Source organism: Calonectris borealis, chromosome 7 (genome assembly GCF_964195595.1).
Source record: "Calonectris borealis chromosome 7, bCalBor7.hap1.2, whole genome shotgun sequence".
Classification (NCBI taxonomy): domain Eukaryota; kingdom Metazoa; phylum Chordata; class Aves; order Procellariiformes; family Procellariidae; genus Calonectris; species Calonectris borealis.
The window spans coordinates 28843304-28865424 of NC_134318.1; the positions used below are offsets into that span (position 1 = coordinate 28843304).

General features: G+C 57.1%; 1 protein-coding gene across 3 annotated transcripts; it reads left to right on the forward strand.

Moving 5' to 3' along the window:
- The first annotated feature begins 161 nt into the window (after positions 1–161).
- On the forward strand, positions 162–16977 carry FGF8 (fibroblast growth factor 8). 3 transcript variants are annotated; one of them, XM_075154879.1, is made up of 7 exons: positions 162–1965; positions 5086–5587; positions 7189–7335; positions 7425–7461; positions 9524–9704; positions 13972–14078; positions 15178–16977. In XM_075154879.1, the coding sequence occupies exons 2-7, from the start codon at positions 5469–5471 to the stop codon at positions 15463–15465; spliced, it is 879 nt and encodes a 292-aa protein (XP_075010980.1). In that variant the 5' UTR covers positions 162–1965; positions 5086–5468; the 3' UTR covers positions 15466–16977. The 3 variants fall into 3 exon arrangements, with proteins under 3 accessions (XP_075010980.1, XP_075010982.1, XP_075010981.1); XM_075154881.1 differs by lacking the exon at positions 162–1965 and having other exon boundaries at positions 2403–5323; positions 5503–5587; XM_075154880.1 differs by lacking the exon at positions 162–1965 and having other exon boundaries at positions 2416–5587; positions 9557–9704.
- The last annotated feature ends 5144 nt before the right edge of the window (positions 16978–22121 follow it).

The following is a 22121-nucleotide window of genomic DNA, read 5'->3' on the forward strand; positions in this document are numbered from 1 at the left end:
AGGTGTGCAAAGTAGCACAGAGACCAGACGTGGCCCTGGGTAGGGGAGCTGGAGAGGGGCACGGTTCCTGTGCCGGACCCAGTGCCAGTGTGGCGTGGGGGCTGTAGGGCTGATGGGAGCTGGAGGGCTGGGCTCAGATAAGGGCTGGGAGGGGGGTTTGGGGCAGGTCTGTGGGGCTGGCCAGCAAGCTGAGGGGTTGCAGCCAGCCCGGCGAGCAGCAGGTGCCATGGGGAGCATGCCCACCTCGCCGCTTCTTTGGGGTTCGCTCTCGCTGGCCCCGCCGCTTCCCTCTGCCCCCCTGGTTCTTGCCGGGCCATGTGGGGTGCCCCGGAGGCTGGCTCCCCAGGGCCGGGGTCAGGATGAGCTGCGGCTCTGCCGGGCTGCGATGTCAAAGGGGCCATAACCCTGGTGTTTTGCAAACTCCTGGGGTCAGCAGTTCAGCTGCCACTGACACAGGGGCCCAGAGACACACACGGGCATTTTGGGTGGATGCTGTAAGCAAACAAACGAAGGTAGAGTTACAGCCGACGGACAGCCCCCCCCAGCCACCGCTGTTAGTTTTAGGCTTAGCCCCCCCGTGGGCTGGGCGCAGGCATCCTCTTCCTAAGAGAACCCAAACCAAAGCCAAATCACCCTGCCTGGCTGGCTGGGAGCCGAGGCTGAAGCTGGGCAGCAAAAGGCCATCATTTTGCTTCTCTCTATCTCAGCTCCTCATGTCCCTGAAGGAGCCTCTGGGTCCATCCCACGGAGAGGACAGTGACCCCCGGCACTGAGTGATGGCTTCCACCTTCCTGGGTGGCCAGTGGAGCCCCCTCCCACCCAGCCTGGCTTTGACCCCCCTTCCCAGCCCTGCCTGATGGTGTGTGGCTGGAGACCCCAAGGAGGGTGTTGCTGCTTGGGCTGGGGCTATGATGCTGGGGAAGTTGTGCCAGCCAGGAACGCCTTGAGACCAGGTCCTGGAGGTGCTGTTCGGTCTGTGCAATGGAGTCAGGAATGAAGTAGAGCTGCTTAAATGCCGTGAGCATGCACATCCTCATCCACATGTCCATGTGTGTCACCCCTTCCCCATGCACATGTGTCATGGCCATTCCTGGTCAGGCTGCTCATTTACTGACCCCCGTCAGGTTCACACAAGAATGCCCAACCTTTGATTTAAATGGGGATGCCACCTTCTCCCTGAGCTGCTCCCACGTGCACTGCCCTCTCCGGGAGCCTTCGGTCTTTGTTTCTGGCTTGCCTAGCTCAAACCCAGCTGTGGGACTCTGTGTGGACCCCTTCCCAAGCTGGGTGGCTGCAGAGCCATCCCAGCTCTCTCTGCTTGCAGGTGGATGTGGCCTGGGGGTGTGTCTCCCCATCACTGCCCTCCACAAGGCTCCTGGCCTCGCTCAGCACTGCCAGATCTTTACCCACGTGCCTGGCTCTCCTCTGAACCCCTGCCACGTGCTGGGTGAGGATGCCAGAGCCAAAAGCAGTGCTGGTCTCGGCAGAGCCAATCGTAGCCATGAGACAGATTCTTGACACCAACGGAAAATCCCTCCATGCATCCATGGACTGCCCTGGATGAACTCCTGTTCTGCCCAGGGACCGGGAGGGAAGCTGCCATGTGCTGAACCACCCAAGGCTGCCCCTGCCATGCTGATGTGGGTGGTGAGCTCTTCTCCAAATCACTCAGCCTGGACAGAAAGCAGAGCCCAGCTTTGACTCCTCTGATCTGCAGGAGCACCGCTGCCTGGGGGTCAGCACGTGGCCACCGGAGGATGATGGAGCCAGTATTGGCACCAGCACTTCCAGGAGCACAGCTTGAAATTATGGAAGCAAAGGTGACGTTTCCAGAAAGTTGCTGGGCAGGAGGGACAGGGGGTGATGAAACCACCTCCAAAGGGCAGAGGAATGAGCCCAGTTCCCTGAAATGAAGCCATGAGAGCAGACTGCTGAAGAGGGACCTAACAGGGCCACGTCACCCAGGTTGGTCCTGCACAGGGGTGGGTGCAGCTCCAGAGGGCTGCGACCAGAATGCAGGGCTAGTCTCCTGGCCTGGTGTTCCCACCGCCCACGAAACATGCCTCAACCCTGCTGCTAGTAATTGAATAGAGAGGAGAATTAATTGTGAGCGGGCTGTGTCTCCCCTCCCCGCTCCTCGTTTGCCCCGGGGCTGCCTCGGCGCTGTGGGTAGCGAAGACAAGGTCATTCCCATGTAACACATCCCGGTGGGGTTCAGCCAAGTTCCTTCCCTTCGGGGGGGGCAGGTTAATGGCGAGCGGTGGGATCGCCCCAGGCTGCTCCGCGCTGCTCAGCCATGGAGGAGCTGCTGTTGCCTCCGAAACGCCCCATTAATGCTGCGGTCCCTTTGTGAAGGATCAGCGGGCAGGGCTGGGGGCGCTGGGCCACGGGGCTGGGGCTGGGAAGGGTGGGAGTGGAGTGGGCTAGCATCCCTCTGGCTCTGCTGGGAGGCCTCCATGTGTTTATTCTGGGGTGGCAAAAGCCGGTTTATGGCCAAGCATCCTCCAGTCACAGCTGTAAAGTGTTACAGGATCCTGGTTTTCATGTGTTTTGGCTCTCCATCGTATGGTGTTGGAGGGGAGAGAGCTGCTTGGGTGCAGGGCAGTGCTGCCTGCGCTCTGGCGTCCTTGTCTTTGTGTGCCCCAGCCTTTGGCTAACCCTCAGCCCCATGCCAGCCACCCTGCTGCCTACGCTGTCTGTCCCCTTTCAAAGGCAACTGCTCTGCAGAGCCCTCTGTGCCTGCGGAGAGGAGGTCTCTCGCCCTCCAGCCGCTCAGTGTTGCGGTGTGCCATTGCAGGTGCTGCTCTCCTCCATCAGTCGGGATTAGCGCTGTGGTCCTGCCTATGTCCCCAGCCTGGCCGGAGCAGGGAACTCTGCCTGTTGGCCCTTCCCTGTGAGTGACAGCAATGTCCAGGTTGCTTCTCCAGCTGGTAGTTTCCCCTGGTAAAGAGATGTTCAAGCCAAACTTCCAGCGGGTGTTTTGCTGGCTACCCCTCACCCCAAATTCTCACGGCCTCCTCTTGTGATGTAAACTCCCAGTTTGCTAGGAGCCCTTGTCTCCACTTGCCCCAGTGTTGCTTTTCTTGGCTCTGCCTTTCTGAAATAAGTGATGCTAGTGGGGAGGTTTTAGGCTGATGCTTAGGGCGGAGCTGGTAACAGCTACACCTTGCTGGCTTTGACCTCTTGTAGAGAGCAGGGGCTTGACCTGCTGACCCTCACCCTGCAGGAGGAGAGGGGTGTCTGTGGATTACTTCTGATCTGCACTGGGCCAGATGGGGATGATGCCCCAGAAGAAGCAGACTGGAAGCTGGAACTGGGTCCTGGCTGTGTCCTGCAGATGTGTGAAGGGACATCCTGGGAGAGAGCAGGGATGGTGCTGGGGTGGCCCTACGTGGGGGGGTGCAATGCTGAGGGTGACAGGGGGAAATGGGGAGAGACCCCCACAGCACTCCCTGTGCTCTCTCCAGTCTCTACTGTACAGTGGCACAGGCAGCCCCTTCCCAGGGGGTCTCACAGTCCCTTGCCTGCTGCCCCCTCTATCTCCTCAAATCCTCCCCTGCTCTGCTCACTGCTAGACTGCAGTCTAGGCTGCTCCAGGAGCTGCCCCCACGGTTCCCGGCTGTCAGGAGGCTCTATGTGGGGTGGAAAGGGGAGGTGGAGGTGGGGAAGATTTGAGAGCAAGCCTGGACCCTGGCTGGGCTGGGACAGCCATCTCCATGTTCCTCTCTCGGCTCCTGCTTCTTGGTGTTGCAGCCCTGCGGCTGCGCCTGGGCACCCTCAGCTTTATGGGAAAACAGGTGAGGGGGCTGCAGCTCACATCTCTGGTGTTCAATGCTTCATCTGCAGCGTTTAACATCCCTGAAGAACATAAAATACATGAGCTGTTCTCTGAGGGAAACACACTCCTGTGCCTGCCCAGCCTAAACATGGTCCCAGTTCTGCAAATCAGGGCAACGGAGCAGTGGAGCACCAGGACGGGACCTGATGGGACCATGCTGGTAGCCTCCTCCAGGGACCACACCATGCTGGTAGCCTCCTCCAGGGACCACAGGCTGATGGCTGCCTGGAGCACTGGGGACACAGCAGGCCCCCAAATCTTTCTGTTGGGAGGGGATTTCTTCTACCAGCTCCATAGCAGCTTGGCCTGAGGCCCAGATGGTCTCAGAAGCGCCGGGCTGGGGTTTCTCTGCTCCACAGGAGAGCCAGACAAGTCATTTAGCCTCAGTGGCTGGGGATGGAGGGGACCTTCACCCTCTGGACCAGGGGGCTTAGCTCAGATGGCCTGCGAAGGAGCTGATAGGCAGGCTGATCGCCCTTGTGCTGCCTTGCACAGGAGAGAGGCTTTCCAAAAAGCTTTGGTTTTCACTTAAAAAACAAAAGGGGTGTGTGTCATTCTTGATGCAAACATGGGTGACCCCTGTGGGAAGCACTGAGGGAAGGAGGCAAATGCCTCTGTGCAGGCACCCGACTTCCCTGCAAGGAGCAGATCGTGGCCATGAGCCGAGGCAGCAGCAGAGGTGGGATGAGCCCAGCAGCCGTGATGCTGCCTGCCCCCAGCTGCTGTCACCAACCTGCTCGTGTCTCTCCCCTGCCCAAAGGTGGGGTAGGATGGGGGCCATGACGGCTTTGGCTGTGAGTCCGAGTATGCCTGGCAGGAGCATCGTCTGTCATCCGCTGTCAGGCGAAGTGTGGCCGCCCCTGGGTGATCCCGCACCAGCTTGATTTTACAGCCATGACTGGCACTTGAGCCTGTTTGCCGAGGGCAGGGGGCACACGGGGCTGTCAGCTTGCGGCTGCCTCTGACCCCGTTTGGGACACCATAAATCGCCCAGTTCAAGGCAGCCTGGGCTGTTCTGGACACGGTGCTGTTGAACATGGTGTACAGGATAATGCGCGGCCCAACCCTGCGCCCGCAGGGTTAAGGTAAAGCAGGGGTGGCTGCTGGTGAGCAAGAGCAGCATCTGGGAAAGAGACAGTGCCTAAATCCCTTTAATTTTTTATATATAAAAAAGTGAGGATTGTCTGAATTTGGAACGTTGGGAATATCTAGTGCTGCCTGGTCTGGTTTTGCCTGGTTTTCCTTAGGCAACCCAGAGAGGTGGATATGGGGAGCCACCTCGCCCATGCCATGGCACATCAGCTGTTTGTACAGCTCGACACGGAGAGTTTTTCATCCGAGCGTGTACTGGACCGACGAGCTGAATGCGTGAGCGTGTGCTGCCCGTGGAAACCTGCTCCTGCTTCAGATGAGCGCCTTCAGTACACATCCTGCCCTGAAGTCTTCCAGTTAAATGCAGGCTTGGCCCAAGTCTTCTTTCTACACGTAGGAAAACCCCTCAGAAATATCATTCTGGCCTTTTGCACGAAGAAAAAAGGAAGGAAAATGCACAAGGGGATGATTTTGTGGGAAATTTTGGCCAGAACAAGGCAGTTGCCTGCCCTGTGCTGTCCTCGGTCTGACCATACTGATGCAGGGGTTGCTTTTCTCCATGAGCGCTGCAGACCCAGCCCAGGGATGGGGCAGAGCCCAGGCTCCCCTGCCTGCCTGCAGCACCCCCCCGGCAGTGATGATGCTGGACAAGCCCAGGTGAGACCCATGGGAGATCCATCCCTGGAGGTGACTGTAGGCAGCGTTTTGGGGTGAAACGCTGAGTGTGCAGTGGGGAGAGGTGCAGGGGCACGTGTGTCTGGGGTTGCTGGGTGCCTGAGCAAGGGGCAAACTGCGAGACCTGCATGTCAGCACGTGTGGGGGAGTGAGAAATGTCCTGTGACCGCAGCTGGTGTGTACTTATGTGTGCAAGGTGGGGGGGTGTATTTTGGGGGTAGGGGTGAGGAAAGAGGAGCATGTGTGTCTGTGCTGGGGGGTGTGCAGTGTGTGCGTACAGGGTTGCGTGTGTGTAGGGGGGCTGTGCGTGTGAGGGGTCTGAGTGGGAAGGAGGGGGCTGTATGCGTGTGCAAGCTGCGAGTGCATGAAAGGGTCTGCGCGGAGGGCCTGCACGGGTGTGCGTGTGAGGGCTGCGTGCATGCATGTGTGTGTGCAGGGGGGCTGTACAGGCGTTTGCAGGGCTGTGTGCGTGTGCGGCGGTGCAGCCTGCCGCTCTGTCACTCAGAGGCCGGCTGACAGGAGCTGCCTCTCCAGCGGCGGCAGATAGCGCTGATTGCTGATTCGAGGAAACAAAATAGCAATTGTAATTATGGGCTCTGATAAGATAAAGGAGGGCGCGGGGAGCGCGGGGACCGGCAGCGGGGCACGGCCGGCAAATTAGCAGCTGTCACTCAGCGCCGAGCAGGCGGCGCCGGCCCCGGCCCCGGCCAGGTACCGGCCCCGGGGGCCGCCCGCCGCAGCCCCGCCGCAGCCCCCGCCCCGGTGCGCAACAGGTGGCGGGGCCGGGAGCGCCGGGGCTCGCCGGAACAATGCAGCCCTCGGCGGCCCTGCCCGGGCTGCGGGGCTGAGCCCCGTCCCGCCGCCGCCGCCCGGCCCCATGGCCCCGCACCGCCGGCCCTGAGGGCGCCCGGCCGCCCCACCAGGTAAGCGCCCGGCGGGGATGCTCGGGGGGGGTCCCGCTGCCCGCTCCCCACCCCGGCTGCGGTGTTTGCTCAGCCTCGCTCCCTCTCGAAACTCCGGCCCCCTCCATCCCCTCGGTAATCCTTTTAATGTCTGGCACGTCCCGGGAGGGCTCGCCCGCCCGGTCCCAATCCACAATGCGCCCGCGGAGCGGCGAGCCCCCAGCGGGGGAACCGCGGCCCCGACGCCCCCTGCCTCCCTCCCTCCCAGCCCTTAAGCCCCGTTTTACAGATGGGGAAACTGACGCACGGGGCGGGGAGGGCGTCCCGCCAGCGGCCCGGTCCTTGGTGCCAGCGCCGAGCACGGCGACACCTGGCCCGCCGCCCCCTCCGCCTCGGCAGGTACCGCCGGGCTGGGGAGGGGAGCGGGGGTGGCGGTCCGGCCGGGCTTTCCCCTGCAGCGGCGGCCGCCCCCCGGCCGCGCCCGCCCCCGCCGTCGGGGCTGCGGGCCGGCCTCGCCGCCTCCCGGGGCGGCAGCGGGGCCGCGGAGCGGAGCGGGGCGGGGGGCGCCCCGCGGCGGGGGGCCGCCGGCCGTGCGCCCCGGGGGCTGGGCGGGCGGGCGGGCGGGCCGGCGGGGGCCTTTCCCCTCTGTAGCCGCTTGTGCCCTCCTTTCCTCGGGGCGAGGACGCGCCGGCAGGGCGAGAGGAGGCGAGGAGCCGAGGCAGCGCCGCGCCGCGCCCCCCCAGGCGCTCCCCGCCGCCGCCGGGCCCCGGGCTCCCGGCCCCGCACCGGCGCCGCGATGGACCCCTGCTCCTCGCTCTTCAGCTACGTGTGAGTACCGGCAACCCCGGCCCTCCCGCCCCCGGCCCGCAGCCCCCCGGTTCACACCTCTCTCCTGCTTTCTCTCTCCCCCCTCCCAGGTTAATGCACTTGTTCGTCCTCTGCCTGCAAGCCCAGGTAAGTGCTCGCTTGGCCGCCCGGCTTTGTTCGCCCCTCGGGGATGGGGGGTGCCCCGCAGCCGCCGCCGAGCGCCCCGGGCTCGGGAGGGAGGGAGGGAGGAGGAACGGTTTAAAACCCAGGAGACAAAAGTCGCCCGGCTGTAAAAAGCCGAGACCGCGGGGGGAGCCCCCTGGGCTGCAAAATAAGGTGCAGAGGACTCGGGCTGCGGGTACCCGAGGTTTCAAGGAATTGTGCAGGGTTATTTTTAAGTAGCTTTAGGTCCCGTCCTCCCCACCTCTAAATGGCACTGCGGATACCCCCGTTCCTCTTGTCCTGGTTTTTTTTTCCTACACTGCTTCATCCAAAAAGTAAAACGGAATTAAAAAGAGCAAAAGAACGCCACCAAAACCTTACCAAAAAGCGCAGGTTTGAATTCAGCTTAAAATTGTCAGACTTTAGCATCGCTGGTTTGTATCGCCAGAGACAGAAGTGTCATGAATAGATTAAACAGCCCGGGCAGAGCTTGTGCAACACCCGCATACCAGCAGGCACGCGTCGCTCGGAGCGGTGCGCCTTCAAACCGGGGTGAAGCCCCCCTTCCCCTGAGATCACAGGTGCAGAAGCTTTGTTTAAAATGCCCTTTAAGCCACTACTTTTTTTATTTTCCTGGAAGCTTGGAAAAAAAAAAATCGAGTTTCCAGCCGAAAAGCAAAGGGAACGAAGTGCTGGGAGTGTGCAGTTGTATAAAAACATAGCTGTAATATTTTGGAGTATGAGATGGAGACCAAACAGCAGCATGGCTAATGACCTCTCCTCCACATGGTACCCTCATCAGAGCCGGGGAGAGAATCCTGCTGCATTATCCAAAACCCGTCTATAGGAAACACACATGCACAGGCAGAAGCTGAGGGAGAGAGATGACATTGTCAAGGGGAGATATCTCTATAAAGCCAGCTTTGGGAGACCAGCGGCTTTTGCTTTTATTGGGTTTTTCTGTTGTTGTTTAAGATGGGAGGAAATCTTCCCATTTGACGTGGGGGTGGCGGGGGGTAGTCCCAGCCTTCTGATGTTGAAAGGAGCTATCTCCTAACATTTGCTCAGAATACATCTTTATAAATGTCAGGGAGCAGCGAAACTTTCCAGACTTAAAAGAGGGATTTGAGACGAAGGGGGAAAAAGACTTCTGTGCAAGCTCGCGAGCCGGGGCTGAGGGGGGAGCAGGTTTGGCTGCTCATGAAAATCATTTAAAGCCTAGGAGCAGTGGCGTTGGGTCTGGAGGTGACAGGCTCAGCTGCGGCTCCAGGGCTAACGGGTTTGGTGTGCCAGGGCTGGGGACAACCCCGCTGCCGACACCAAACAGCTGGCTGCAGACAAGGGATGTGTTTGCATGGGTAGCGCGTTAGTATCCTTGGGTTTTTACGCCACTAAATACCCAGGCTGGGGCACAGTTTTCTTATAATTCTTATAGCTCATAGCTTCACCTTCTCTGGGGACTTTGTATTTAAAAAGCTCAATAAGTGGGGTGTTTGGGAGCAAATAAAGAGCCTGGGACCTGCAGGAAAGGCAGCTGTTGAAACCAGTGGGGCAGCAGCTGGAGTAGGTGCCCAGGGCAGCCGCAGCAGTAGCATGCTCCTGCAGAGGCGAGAGAGGTGTGGGACGAATGTGTCAGTCCCTCATGGGAGGCAGCCCAGTGCCATCCTTCATGGCCCCCCCAGACCCCATTCAGCGCCCAGACTCGATGCCCATCTCAAGTACTCCAGTGCCAGCCGAGACCCGCTGAGTCCCAGGGAGGCCTCTGGGGTCACCGAGCCCTGCCACACTCCCGAGTCACCTGCACCTCTCCGCTTAGGGCATGTCTGGAGCGGGCACGGCTCTGTAAAGGGCTCTGGTTGCTGCGTCCCGGAGCTTAATGCTCCTTCTCCCAGGGAGGCTTTGCTGGCGCAGGAGGTACCACCGCGGTCCCGGCTCTGTGCCTCCCCGTAAAGCCCGGCTGGAGGCCGGCAATCTCGGCTCAGCCCATTCACCCCTCTGAGGAGTAGAGATTATAATGGTGTGTCGTATATTTTTTAATTTCCTAAAGGTAACTGTTCAGTCCCCACCTAATTTTACACAGCATGTGAGGGAGCAGAGCCTGGTGACGGATCAGCTCAGCCGGCGGCTCGTCCGTACCTACCAGCTGTACAGCCGGACCAGCGGGAAACATGTGCAGATCTTGGACAACAAGAAAATCAATGCGATGGCAGAGGATGGGGATGTGCACGGTAAGGACGTGCGATGGGGGCGGGCGGAGGGGGGGAGCCGGGGAGGTGTTCGCAGCCCAGCGCGGCGATTGATGATTTCCGTCCTGTTTGTTAGCTAGAAATCATTAAAATCGTTCGGCTTGCGGGGGCTTGTAAAGGGAGAACATAGGGGTCAGCGATCAGCGGCTGTGTGATTCAAGGTGAGGGCAGGTTCCCCGTGCCGAGGAGGGGATCGGTGCTTGCAGGATGGGCTCTGCTCCTTTCTTTTTCATTCTTGGTTTGCACCTGACTCGGAGGGCTCGGGGCCGCGGCGTGCTGAGCAGCATCAGTCATTTCAGCCCAGCTCTTTGCAGGGCTGGGTGTTTCTGGGACTTCCTTTTGGAAAAGAAATAGAAAGTTGAAAAAGAAAAGAAGGGGGAGGGGAAAGGGGTAACGGCTGCTTTAGAAACCTTCCCTAAAACTAGAACTGTCCGAAGTGGCATTTTCCTGAGGTACGCCCCGTCCCTCCTTTCTCAAAACAAATCCCGAGCGGAGGGTCAGCGAGGCAGTTGGCCACGGGCGAAGATGCTGCGGCGTCTCCAGAGACAAAGCCGGGGGGACTCTGCGAGCGCAAGAGCCTGCGCTGCGCCGCGGCCCCTCTGCCACTGCCCTGGCCCTGGCACCCCCTCCCCAAAACCTCCGCCCCCCGGGGCAGGGGGACCGATGCCTCCGCTGGAGACACCCGAGGCCCAAATACTTTGATCGCGTGCGCTAATGACACGTTGGGACGGTCAAACGCTGCGCAGGGTCAGCGGGGCCGGCGAGCCCCGGCACCGCCGCGGGGCCGGCTGCGGGAGGCCTGATCCTGCACCCGGCTCAGGGAAGTGCCTGTATTCATGTGTATTGTACGTAGGAATCACAACTGTTTTTCTTTGGTATTAGCTGTAATTTCCTTTTCTTGGTTGGGGAGATTAGTAGAAACACTTTTCTTCCTTCCCCTTCTGGGGTTTTTTTTTTCCTTTCTTCCTTTTGCTTTGGCTGAAAATTTCACGCTGGACGTTAGCAGTGCAAGCGCAGCGCAGATTCCATCTATATGGTATTCCATACATCCAGCATTAATCTTCCAAATGAATTATTCCCACCCTAGAGCAGCTCTGGCTTGAAAGGGCATTAGCTAATTTCCCAAGCAAAAAATCCCGTCTTGTTCTAGTCCTATAATACCTGGATTTTAGAAGGCAGTTAGTGCATATTTAAATAACGACCAGGTTTAAATAAGGCCAGAAGGAGGGGACTGGTGGTGGCTTGAAAAACTCTATTAAAATGTAATAAAAAAAGGTTAAGCATTTGAAGAGCTAAGGAGGAAAATGAAGACTGATCTAAACCAGAAAGAGAACAAGCAGTTTTTCAGATGTAAAGTTTTAAAAGAGTTGCAAGTCTGTAAATGTTAAAATAGAGGTTCAGGATTGTTCTATATGAATCTCTAGGGAGGCCCCCATGTCTGGAAGAACTATTAAAACGCTTCTTACTTTCACCTTTTTTAACATTTCCTGAATACTTTCTCCTCTTCGCAGTCCAGTTGGGGGATCAAGTGTGTCTCGCTGCATTTTTTCAGCATTTACGTAGCCGCTTTCCCTTCAAAGTTTGAGCATGAAACATAATTTTACTGGGATAAATCTGTCACTTAAGTGAAAGAATAGAGTTGAAAACGTCAAGCTCCCCCCCCCCCCCAAAAAAAAAGAAAAAAAAAAGACTCCCCCAAAATGTTATTTAGAGATCCACTTTTAAAGAAAAGAGCCCCCCTCCCTGAGCCCCTCCTTCTGCTTTTTTTTTTATCTCATTTTTGGGGGTGGGCGTGTAAAAGGGGTTGATTTATTTTTGCAGATGACCCCTTTCCCCACGCTGACGTTTTTACAGCCGACTTAACATCGAGTCCAGCATTTTCAGTTATCTGTCTTAATTGTCAATATTTGATTGACTTTTTTAATTCTAAGGGAAGGCGGGCGGCCGGTGCAGCCCGGCTTGTCCCTCCCGGGCCGTGCCTGCCACCGAGCGAACCGCCGGCGGCTGCAGCCTGGGCTAAACCCCGCGAGCGGCCGGGGACGCCGGCGCAGCTCCCTGCCGACACGCTGGTTTCATCTGCGCCCGGGGTTTTCCGCTGGTCAGGGCTGGGGTTTGTGGGGTTCACAGGTCGCCTGCGTGGGTCTAGAGGTGCAGGTCCCCGGGGTCAGGTTGTCCTCGTCCTCTGCTGCTGGTGGGGCCGGAGCGGCGCGCTGGCTGGGCTCGTGCGGGGCAGCAAACCCAGCCGGCGGCTGTAAATCACAGCCACCCTTTGGAGGGAAAAAAAAAGGCCGAAAGGGAAGCAATGTGCATCTTTAAAGTGGGGTTTTGTGCTTGCTGGGGCCGAGGCCTCCCCTGCTCCCTCCCTCCTTCCTCCGTCCCTCCCTCCCCTCTCTTTCTATCTCTCGGAGAGAAAAATCAATTCTCCTCAAACCTTTTACTGCCTCCGAGATCAATTCCCCCCCCTTTCCCCAATACAGATAAATAGGGGGTCACTCTCTCAGTGCTTTGTTTGCAGAGCACCGCGGCTCCCGTGGCTGGTTTTGGGGATGCGAAGTGTGTGCCAGGCTCTGGGCATTGGTGTCGGTGTGGCACAGCCTGGAGTTGGTTCTGCCCAAATTTCTCGACTCTGAATCCAGCCTGGGCCCGGCTGGGGGTGGGGGGCTGCGGGCGTGGGGCAGTTTGGGGACAAGAGATGCTGCAGGGTGACGCTGGCAGGAGGGAATGTGGGGAGGGGGTGCCTGCATGCGCATCGAGCCTGGCTTTCCCAGCAGCACCAAATCAGTTGGCCCCAGCAAATTTTGGGATGTCCTTTCCATTGCTCAACTCAGCTGCTGCCAGCACTGCCCGCTCGCTGCCCCCACCCTCAGTGCCATTGACCTCAGCAGTGCCCGTGATGCGACGGATGCAGGATCAGGGCATCGCAGAGACAGAGAGGCAGCAGTTTGCTCCTAGTCCAGAGTGTGATTTATGCTCACTTTAGCTTGTGCGTGTGCCCACAACCTCCTTCTGCCATTCAAAGCACCCTCCTGCAAAGCCACCCGCTCCAGAGCCACACCGCTGCCCTCACCGGGGCTCGCCGGTGGCTGAGCATCCTGGGGTAGACATGTGCAAGCCAGGGTGGACCACAAACCCAAGGAACCGAGCAGCCCTTTTGCAGAGATCGGAGAGGAGAAATAAGGCATCAGCGGGCTTCTTCCCATAATGAGGCTATAGACTTGGAAGCTTTGCGAGCTGCGCTCCAATTACCTTGCCAAATTGCACTTATGGCACTAGAGGTGGATGCTGGGCAAGAGGTGATGGTGGTGAGATGGGATAGTCCTGGCTGGCTTTTCAGTGCCATGGGGAAATCTTTGGTGCTTGGCACAGCACAGCCCTTTTGAGGTGCAAACAGGTAGCCACCATCCCCATCGGGGCTTGCCCCGGGGAGGGGAGCTGACTCTGGGGATAGCAGCTGCAGGGCCGGGGAGAAGGATGGCCTGTCTCCATCCTCCCCCTTCCCTGGGGATGGATGGGCTTCGGGGCTCGGGTTCCCAGGGCGAAGGCAGGGAGGGAAGGTGACAGGTCTATTTATAGGCGGCCCATCGACCCAGCGATTTGCATAGCTCCTTCGGAAGTCGATCGATGCCTCCATTAAAAAACTGAGACCAAATCAATACGCCCTCTCGACTCGTGCAAAGGTGAAAGGCATTAAAAGGATGGCCGTACCCTTCACGCCTCCCCTGCCAGCTGCAAAGTCACTGCTCCTCCTGCAGCCCTGGCCCGGCAGAGAGACACGGAGCGGTGTCCCCTGGGCTGGGGACAGCTGGCAGCACGCTGCGCACTTCCAGAGGGTGCCTGCCTGCTTCCTGCCTGCAGGCTCGCCCAGACCTGCCTCGGTCTGCAGGGCAGCTGGCTTGTTCTCCACTGGCCGGTGCGTGCCCTGCTCGCTGCCCTGCCTCCTTTCTGGGACATCGAACCGCTGAGCCCCCTGGAGCCGGGCGAGGCAGAGCTACTCCCCCTCCAGCACAGCTCAGGGTGGCAAAGGGACGTGACCGAGGTCATGCAGGGTCACAGTGGCAGGGTAGAGGGGCTGAGGCTGGCTCTTAACCTCATGCCCTGATTTTAGGGCTCTCTCTGGCCCAGTCACCAGAGAGCACGTGTCTGCAGTGCCCAGTGTCAGGACGCATTGCTGGGGTCTCTATCCTTGTGCCTGCCCCATCCCGGAGCCCCTCTGACCTCCCTCTCCCTTTCCTCCCGCTGCTCCCCCCAGCCAAGCTCATCGTGGAGACGGACACCTTCGGGAGCCGCGTGCGCATCAAGGGGGCAGCCACAGGTTTCTACATCTGCATGAACAAGAAGGGGAAGTTGATCGGCAAGGTAGGGCGCTGGGCTCAAGGGCATGGGCAAGCCAGGGAAGTGCCACGGGCACCCAGTGGGGCTTGCCCGGAGAGGAGCTCTTACCCGATATGAAGTCCATCTGTGGGGATGGGGAGGCGAGAGGGGGGTCCCGGGGGCTCAACCAGTGCACCCTTTGGAGGGCAAGGGGATGAGCCATTCTGCAGCCCGGGTGGCAGGAGGGAAGGAGGGGGAGCACGGGAGGCGGGCGGGTGCCGTGTGGGGCGCATTCCTTCTATCTCCCCGAACAAATAGGCGGATTGCCGGGCTATTCTCCCCGATTACATGGTACAAGTGCCAGGAATGTTAAGATGCTCCGTGGGGCTGGCCCCAAGGCTGGGCCCCACCGCGCGCCAGTTAGTCACGCTCCCTCCGAGCCTCGATGCTCCCTCCCCGGGGGCGGAGGGGGCTGGATGTGCAAAATCCTGCTGGGACAGCGATTGTCTGGGAGGATTTTCCATGGCGGACCCTTCCCTGCGGCTGGCCGATGCGGATCCCCTCCCTGGTCCCGCTGCTGCCCATAATGGGGAGGAGCTCAGTCCCCAGCTGCCCCTGTGCTCCCTGCCAGCTGCATCCGTGGACATCATCCCCACGGATCCCGCGTCACCTCTTCGGCCCCTTGATGCCCCTCCTGTATTAAACACCCAAGGGGGAATAGGATGGGCGAGTGAATTGCCACTGAGATGAAGAGTTTGCTTATGGTCACGTTGGCAGGGGAATCCAGCCCTGGCATGGATGGGGGCAGGATGGGAGCAGGCAAAAATCCCCCTGTGGGTGCAGTGGAAGTGAAGGCTGGGACAAGCCCTGTTGGGGCTTGCAGCCCGGTGCTGGCATCACACTGGGGATGCCAGCTGCAATGAGCAGCGTCTGCCTGTGCCACAATGCCTGCTCCTCCCTTTCTAATGAAAAGCAGATTTTGGGCAATTTGGACCTGTAGGAGAAGAGGTGGGAAAACTGAGCCCTTCGCTGCCCACAAGCATCACAACCCTGCTGCCACCCCAGCCGCTCCAGCTTAGGGTAGCGAGAAGAAGCCTCTGACCAAACGCCCATTGCTTAAATCCCCCCTCTGTCCCCTTCTCAGAGCAACGGCAAAGGCAAGGACTGCGTCTTCACGGAGATCGTCCTGGAGAACAACTACACGGCACTGCAGAACGCCAAATACGAGGGCTGGTACATGGCCTTCACCCGCAAAGGCCGCCCACGCAAGGGCTCCAAGACCCGGCAGCACCAACGGGAGGTACATTTCATGAAGAGGCTTCCCAAGGGCCACCAGACCACCGAGCCCCACAGACGCTTTGAGTTCCTCAACTACCCCTTCAACCGGAGAAGTAAAAGGACTAGAAACTCCAACTCCAGGCCGGGCCCTTGACTTGCCTGCCTCTGCCCGCCCTGCCTGCACCTCTCCCGGAGGACTCTCTTCCGAGCTTGGTGGACTATATGTAGAGACTTTCCCATATGGGTATTAAACAAAACAAAAAAAAAGGGAGGGGAGGATAAAAAAAAAAAACAAACTTGCTTTAGTTGTTGATAATTTTGGGGGGTGTGTTTGGTTTTTACAAAAAAAAAAAAAAAAAAAAAGAAAAAAAGAAGAGAGGCTCTATTTTTGTACTCCAACTTTAAAAGAAATGAAACGTTCAAAGACTGGTGAAGGGGGAAGAGCCCTTTGCTTAGAAATGTTCTAGTCTGTTTTGGGGTCGCGTTTTATTTTGTAATTTTTTTTTTTTGTAGCTCTAGGGGAAAGGAGAAAAAAAATCACCATTTAAAACAAACAAGCAAAAGAAAATGGAAATCCAAATCTGGGAGCGCTATGCTACTTAAATGAACTGAATTAACGCTTACCGGAGAAGATGGAGAGGTCGGAAAACAATTACGGGGAGGGGATTTATTTCAGAGGTGGTTGGAGGCCTCCCGGGTGGGTTTTGCAGCCTGGGTGATGTGTGGGCACTGCCTGTGGGGGCTGACTGCGACGCCCGGGGTGAGGACCGCTGGGCGCTTTCCCTCCTCGAATGCGCCTACTTCTTCGGCTGAGCGAGGGGTTGCTGGAAGCCGCTTGCATCCTTCTGAAAACGCTGCTGGCTTCCCAACTCCCAACTTGTTTTTTTCTCAGGAGGGGACGGGGTGATGAACGCCCTAGAGAAAGTCCTGAACTGACTTGGTACCTCTTACCCACGAGAGCATCTTTGGCATTTGATTTGTTTTAAACTACTAAGGTGAGGCAGTGGGCGACGGCTGCCATGGAGCGGGCTGGTAACTGGTGGTTTTTGGGTTGTTTTTTTTTTTTTTTTTCCATGTGGAGAATGTGAACTTCTCACCAAAAATTGGTATTTTTTTTCTGTTTATATTTTTTTATCAGATGGAAGTTTTCATCTGTAAAATTAAAAAAAGTTTACAAATTACTGTGGAGCCATTTTGGGCTGGTTTTGTTGTAATATTCAGTTTGTAGTTGGCATTTCCATTGTCAACCCTCTCTTCCAGATTTGCTCTTTGATGAGAAATACCACTGTCCTTGTCCTCCTAGGAAAGGAGAGGTTTTCTTCCAAAATTTCTGTGTTGACAGAAGCCCAATTTTCTATTTAGAAAAAAAAACCCAAAGGAAACATTAAATCTCTTAAGTGAACATCCCCAGCCAGCCCCGCTCTGCACATGCTGCCCTGGGACTGCGACTCTCTCCAAAGGGTTAAAGCAATTATTCTTCATGGGGAGGGCAAACAAAGACACTGGATAGGAGCCAGAACCAGGGGTGACTTTTCATCCAATCTTTTTTGATTGTTTGTTTTTTCTGTTTCCTTGAGGATTTTTGTTTTGGTTTGGTTGTGTACAAATTGAATATGAAATGATTGAAATATTTATTTAATATGTGCATTAAAAATTTGTATTAGTCTCACTGAGCCTGATGCTTTCCAGGGAGGGGCAGGTTGGAGAGGGGCGCAGGAGGACGGCGAGGTGCAGGATGGGGCTGAGGCTGCCACTTGGCGTAAGCCCCTTCCCGAGGGAGCAGATGTGGGAAGATGCCCCGAGATCTTGTGGAAATCATGGTTTTCCTTGCAGCAAATTCCAGATTTAATGGGCAGATGCCACCTCCTTGTCCTGTGGGGACAGACCCATTGCACGCTGGATGGGGGCATAGTGCAGCGGAGCCTTGACCACTGGTTTTAAGTATGGGATGAGGATTTCCAAGAGAGAAAGCCGCTATCTGCTCCCCTCTGGTCTAGAGGAGCTTGGTGTTTTTGCAAAGCGAGTTGTTGGGGCCCCTCATTTGGTGGATACTCAGCCCTGCCAAGGTGCTGGGTCTTGCTCAGAGGGGCTGATGGGGGACTCGGGTATGGAGTGGTCTCAGATACGGTCAGATATGAAAGGACAGAAGAATAAAATTGTTAAACATGTTTTTTTAAAAAAAATAATTACAGAAACGGAGCAGCCTTGCAAGGTGAGAGTCTCGCCATCGCCAGTGCTCAGCGCGGCTGGCGCTGCCATCCTCAGGGGGTGCCTGCGGCATCGTTTAGTGCTCAGGGTGTTGCTTGTCTGCAGGGTGCGAGGACAAGCCATCCCCTGGCTGATGCCGCAGGCTGGGCTGAGCTGTCAATATATAGCATTAATTTCAAGGAGGGAAGCCTGGGGACCGAGCACTCGGCCATGCTCTATGTGTGAGCATCACTGCTGCGTCACAGAGGTCGTGGGTGATGCTTGGGCCGTAGGACAGCGCCGCTAAAGGCAGGCGGCGTTTGCCTGGCTGTCCCAGGAGGGACCCAAGGACTGCAGAAGCCCGGAGCTGACAGCGCTGGGGCAAACCCATGTTATGGTCTCCAGACTACAGGAACTAAAAGTGAATGGCTCCTGGCCTTTCCCCAGGCAGAGATGGTGTTTGATAGTCCTTAATGGGTGCTTTTCTTTCATTAATTTGTCTAATTGCTTTTCCTAATGGCTTTGTGAACCTGGGTGAATTGGTGCTGGGTTGCTGCTCCCGGTAAGGGTAGCAGAGTGGCAGGACTGGCTCCATGTAGGTCAGCAGATGTCCCCTCCTATGTTACGTGTCTCCCAGGGACAGCGACAGCAGGAAAGGGTGTGCTGTGGGTGCTCAGTCTCTGGTAAGACTGTTCTCCCATCCCTGCCATCCTGGGGTGCAGCCGAGGGCTGGAGCAGGGGGCACCCAGCACCCTGGGGTTTTGAGCCGGGGAAGGCCACCCCTGTGTCCTTGCACAGCTCTGTACCACACACCGTCCCCTACTCCTGCCACCTGCTCTGCTGCAGCCTGCCTTTGTGAAAGGCACCCAGGCCTGGCTCCTGGGAAGGGACACCCTGCTTTCCCAGCTCGCTTGGTCTGTGGTTAATTAGCACCTTTTCATTAAAGCGCTTTTGGGTGTCCATGCTGCCTAGGAGCACTACAACGTGGGGCTTTGTTTATTGCTTGAATTTGTCCAAGTTCAGTTCCAGCCAGCAAATATTGTTTTGCCTTTGCTTGGAAGATTAAAGAGCCCACTACTAGTTAGTTAATGAGTAAGTGAATTAATTAATGGTTCCTCATACCCTGTCTCTGCACTGATACCGTTTAGTCCCTGGCATGGCTGGAGCAGCTCACGCTCTTCCTGGTGACCTGGGCCCTGCAGGGTCCTGAGTGCGTGGTTCTCCAGGGCTGGTAGCTCCCACCACCCATGCAGGGAGATGGGGACAGTCCCTGGTGGTAGCTGCTGTTCCTCCATGGACGCAGAAACCCTGGCTGCTGGTTGAACGCGCAGGGTTGGTTATCAGCCCAGGAATCAGGACTTTTCTCTCCTCCATCATCAGTGGGTGTGTGGACCAAGCTTGAGAATCACAGCCACCCAAAGGCCCCGGGGACTGTGGGACACTGAGCTGGGGCTGGACCCAGGACAGCGCTGGGGATGGGAGGCTTTGGAGGTGGGTGTTCGCTTCCATCGACTCGTGCTGTTAGCATGGGGGTTTTGGGCAGAAACCCCTGCTCCGAGCTAGCAAAGTCCTTGTGACAGGGATGTGCCTGTCCCTAGCGCCACCACTCCCAGTGTCACCCTGTGGTCCCCTCACTGCCACCGGCTGGCCAGAGGGAGGTGGCAGATGAAGCAGGAGGGGAGCCGTACCGCCCTGGCTGGTGGCACAGGGATGACTGCCCCGTCCTGAGCTCCAAGCAGTGGTGCATGCGTGTCCCTGCCCGTACAGGACTTTGCCGCACGATGCTGTCAGGACACAGCGACAAGGCTGGAGCTGAGCGACGTTTGTGAGAGTCTGCCTCATGAGAGGAGACTGGGAAGCCCGGCTGGTCCAGCCAGCCAACGCAGGGTAAGAAGTAAATGTGGGGTGAATACACCAGGGCAACACCATGCAGGGAGAAGAGCTGTTTTCACATTAAATGTGGTTATGGCAGAGAAACAGTAGATGGGCAGGAATAAATCAAAGTGGCAAGAAAAGGGGTCTGTGCTGCACCAGGGCTTGATCCATCAAGCCCCAAACCTTTCGGCACATGCTATCTCCGCTCCCATCCCTTCTCTCACTTTACAAACACCGCTGGGCTTCATTGCAGGGCCAACCCATGACAACTTTGCTGCGAGGTCTGCTTGGGAAAGGGTGCCCACCGAGCAGGGTGGGCTGCGGGATGCTGTGGCAGGTTTGGGGCTCGCCCGGGCCCCCTTGGGCATGCCCTGGCTTGGGAAGAAGGACTGGGGTGTTTGTTTATTGCATCAGGCTCAGCTTTCAAACATCTCCCTGCCATCCCCCTCCCCCTCCTTTAATTAATTCTGGGTAAGAAGTCCTGGCTTTATTGTGCCACCGAGCTGAAGGCTCCCTGTGGGAAAAGTCACACCTTCTGAACAGCTTCTGATACCATGCAAATGAAGGACAAGTCCAGGAAACGCTTTCATCTCGGACCTGTCCAGCCCCCTGCCCATTAATTACACACATTTCATTTGTGTGAGAGCAATTCCTCTCGGGGAGGGGGCGGGGGATGGCCGCGGCTTGTGGATCATCTCGGCCCCGCTCTCTAAAGACCCCTCGTTGGAAGGGGGTTTATAGCCAGAAATGGGGATGCTCAGGGGCTCAGTGGGGGATCCCATATTTCTGCTCTCACACAGCTACTCCAAATCAAACTGGCTCATCGGCAGGCCGCATCAGGTCAGCGGGGAGGGTTCAGCACTGCCCCATGCCCAGCAAGCCTCAGCTGTGGACCCAAATGCCGCAGGAGCATCCTGGAGGGAGGTGCAGGACGGAGCAGAAGTGAGCTCAGTGCTCTTCTTCCGAGCGAGTGACTCTTCAGGGCCAGGAGCTCATGAGATGGGTAACTTTGGGCAAGGTGACCACAAAATGAATCCCATGTAGGGAAACATCTTTCCACACTGCTACTGAAATACATGTGTTGGGGGACTGTGTCACGCTGTCACAGGGCGCAAAGCCTTCTTGGCCACATGTGGACCAGACCCAAGTCTCCTGTTGAGCCTTGGTCTCTCTGTGCTCCTCTCCTTTCTTACAGCCCCTCTGACCATGGTGTCCCTGGCATGACTGCAGCCAAAGGCACCTCCAGGCTGGCTCCTGTTTTCCTGGGGCTGATGGGGAAAGTCGGCTCCAGGTCCTGGAGAAGGCACAGAGCAAGGGGATGTGGAGTATGGTGGGTTTTCACAGCCTGTTTCCTGGCCATCATAATAACACTTAGCACTTCTGTAGCACCTGGGATGCTCCAAGCACCTACACATCTGCTCCTCATTACCACCCCACTTCCCATTTGCAGCGTCTCTGCCCCCTCCCCACGCACGCCTACAGCAGTAACAGCTTCCCCCTAGAAATGGTGCCACCCCCCAACTTTCCTCCTGGAAATCTCCTTCAGGGCAGGGTCCCAGGGAGCTGCAGCCACATTCTGCTTTGGGCTCGGGGCCAGAGGCTGCCCTCCAGGACTGGGGTAAGCAGTTTGGGGTGGCTGCTGTGGCTTTGCTCCAGAAGACCTTTGATGGCCAGGTTTGCTGTTTGCCTTCCTCCTGGAGTGAGGATGTGCAAGCTGTGTCCTCTGGTGTTGACAACCCGTGGGCCTGGGGACACATGGCAGCTGTGGCTTGTTGCACCAGAGGAGCTCTTGGGAGATGTTGGAGGGATATTTGGGACTCGATTAATGGGAACCTGCAGCCTTCCTGGGTCAAAGACAGCATGAAACTGGTACCGGGCTCTAGCAAAGCTGCTTGTCCATCTGCTGGCCCTGTGCCGTGTCAGCCAGAGGATGAGAGAGGGTTCATGTGTGGATGGATTGAAGATTACAGCCATTACTCCAGATTACCTGATTAATGGCCCAGGCTACTCTGTAATGAAACACACTTTAGATGAGCTGTACTGGGAGCAGAGGGGATGCTCTTGCGCTTCATGTGACTTACAGCATCTGCCCTATGTTCATAGTAGCTGTGGCAGCAGAAGGTCCCTCCAGGCTATCAGATGTGATGACCAAGATATAATCTGTGGTTGCAAAGTCCTAACTCAGAGACTAGGGAAGGCTTGGCTGTGTCGGGAAGAACCACTCCAGCCATGCCCAGGTATTGCCACTTTGCTAAGCTTGTGCTGTTGATTGTTGTGAATGACAGGATGCTGAGGGCTGTCAGAGCCTCCCCAGTTCAGCGGATAACTGATCTGTGCCCCTATTCCTGCTCAAGTCTTCCGTTCAGCCATGGATTAGCCCCTTTCAGGCACGATCATGGCACTGTGAAGGATCCTCACTTCCTGGGCTGGCCTCTTCTGCCAATATGGCCAACAGGCTTTTAAATTTTTTTTTTTTTTAACTCTTAAAGCTTTTATAGCAGAAGGAGAAGGAAAAACTCAACCTCACTCTTGCTGTTATTATTTTACCAACTCTTTCTGCTGTAGTAGCACATCTTGGTGGCTGGAGTCTCCTCTTTTATGAGCTTGCTCACAGAGTAAACGGCAGCCGTTGTCCCAAAGACATGCTGTTTTGTATGATCGACTATCGCAGGTGGCATAAGCTGGCAAGACAGACCTAACCACAGGTCTAGTTGCTACCCCAGCAAAAGGGAGTCCTGGGAAGGGATT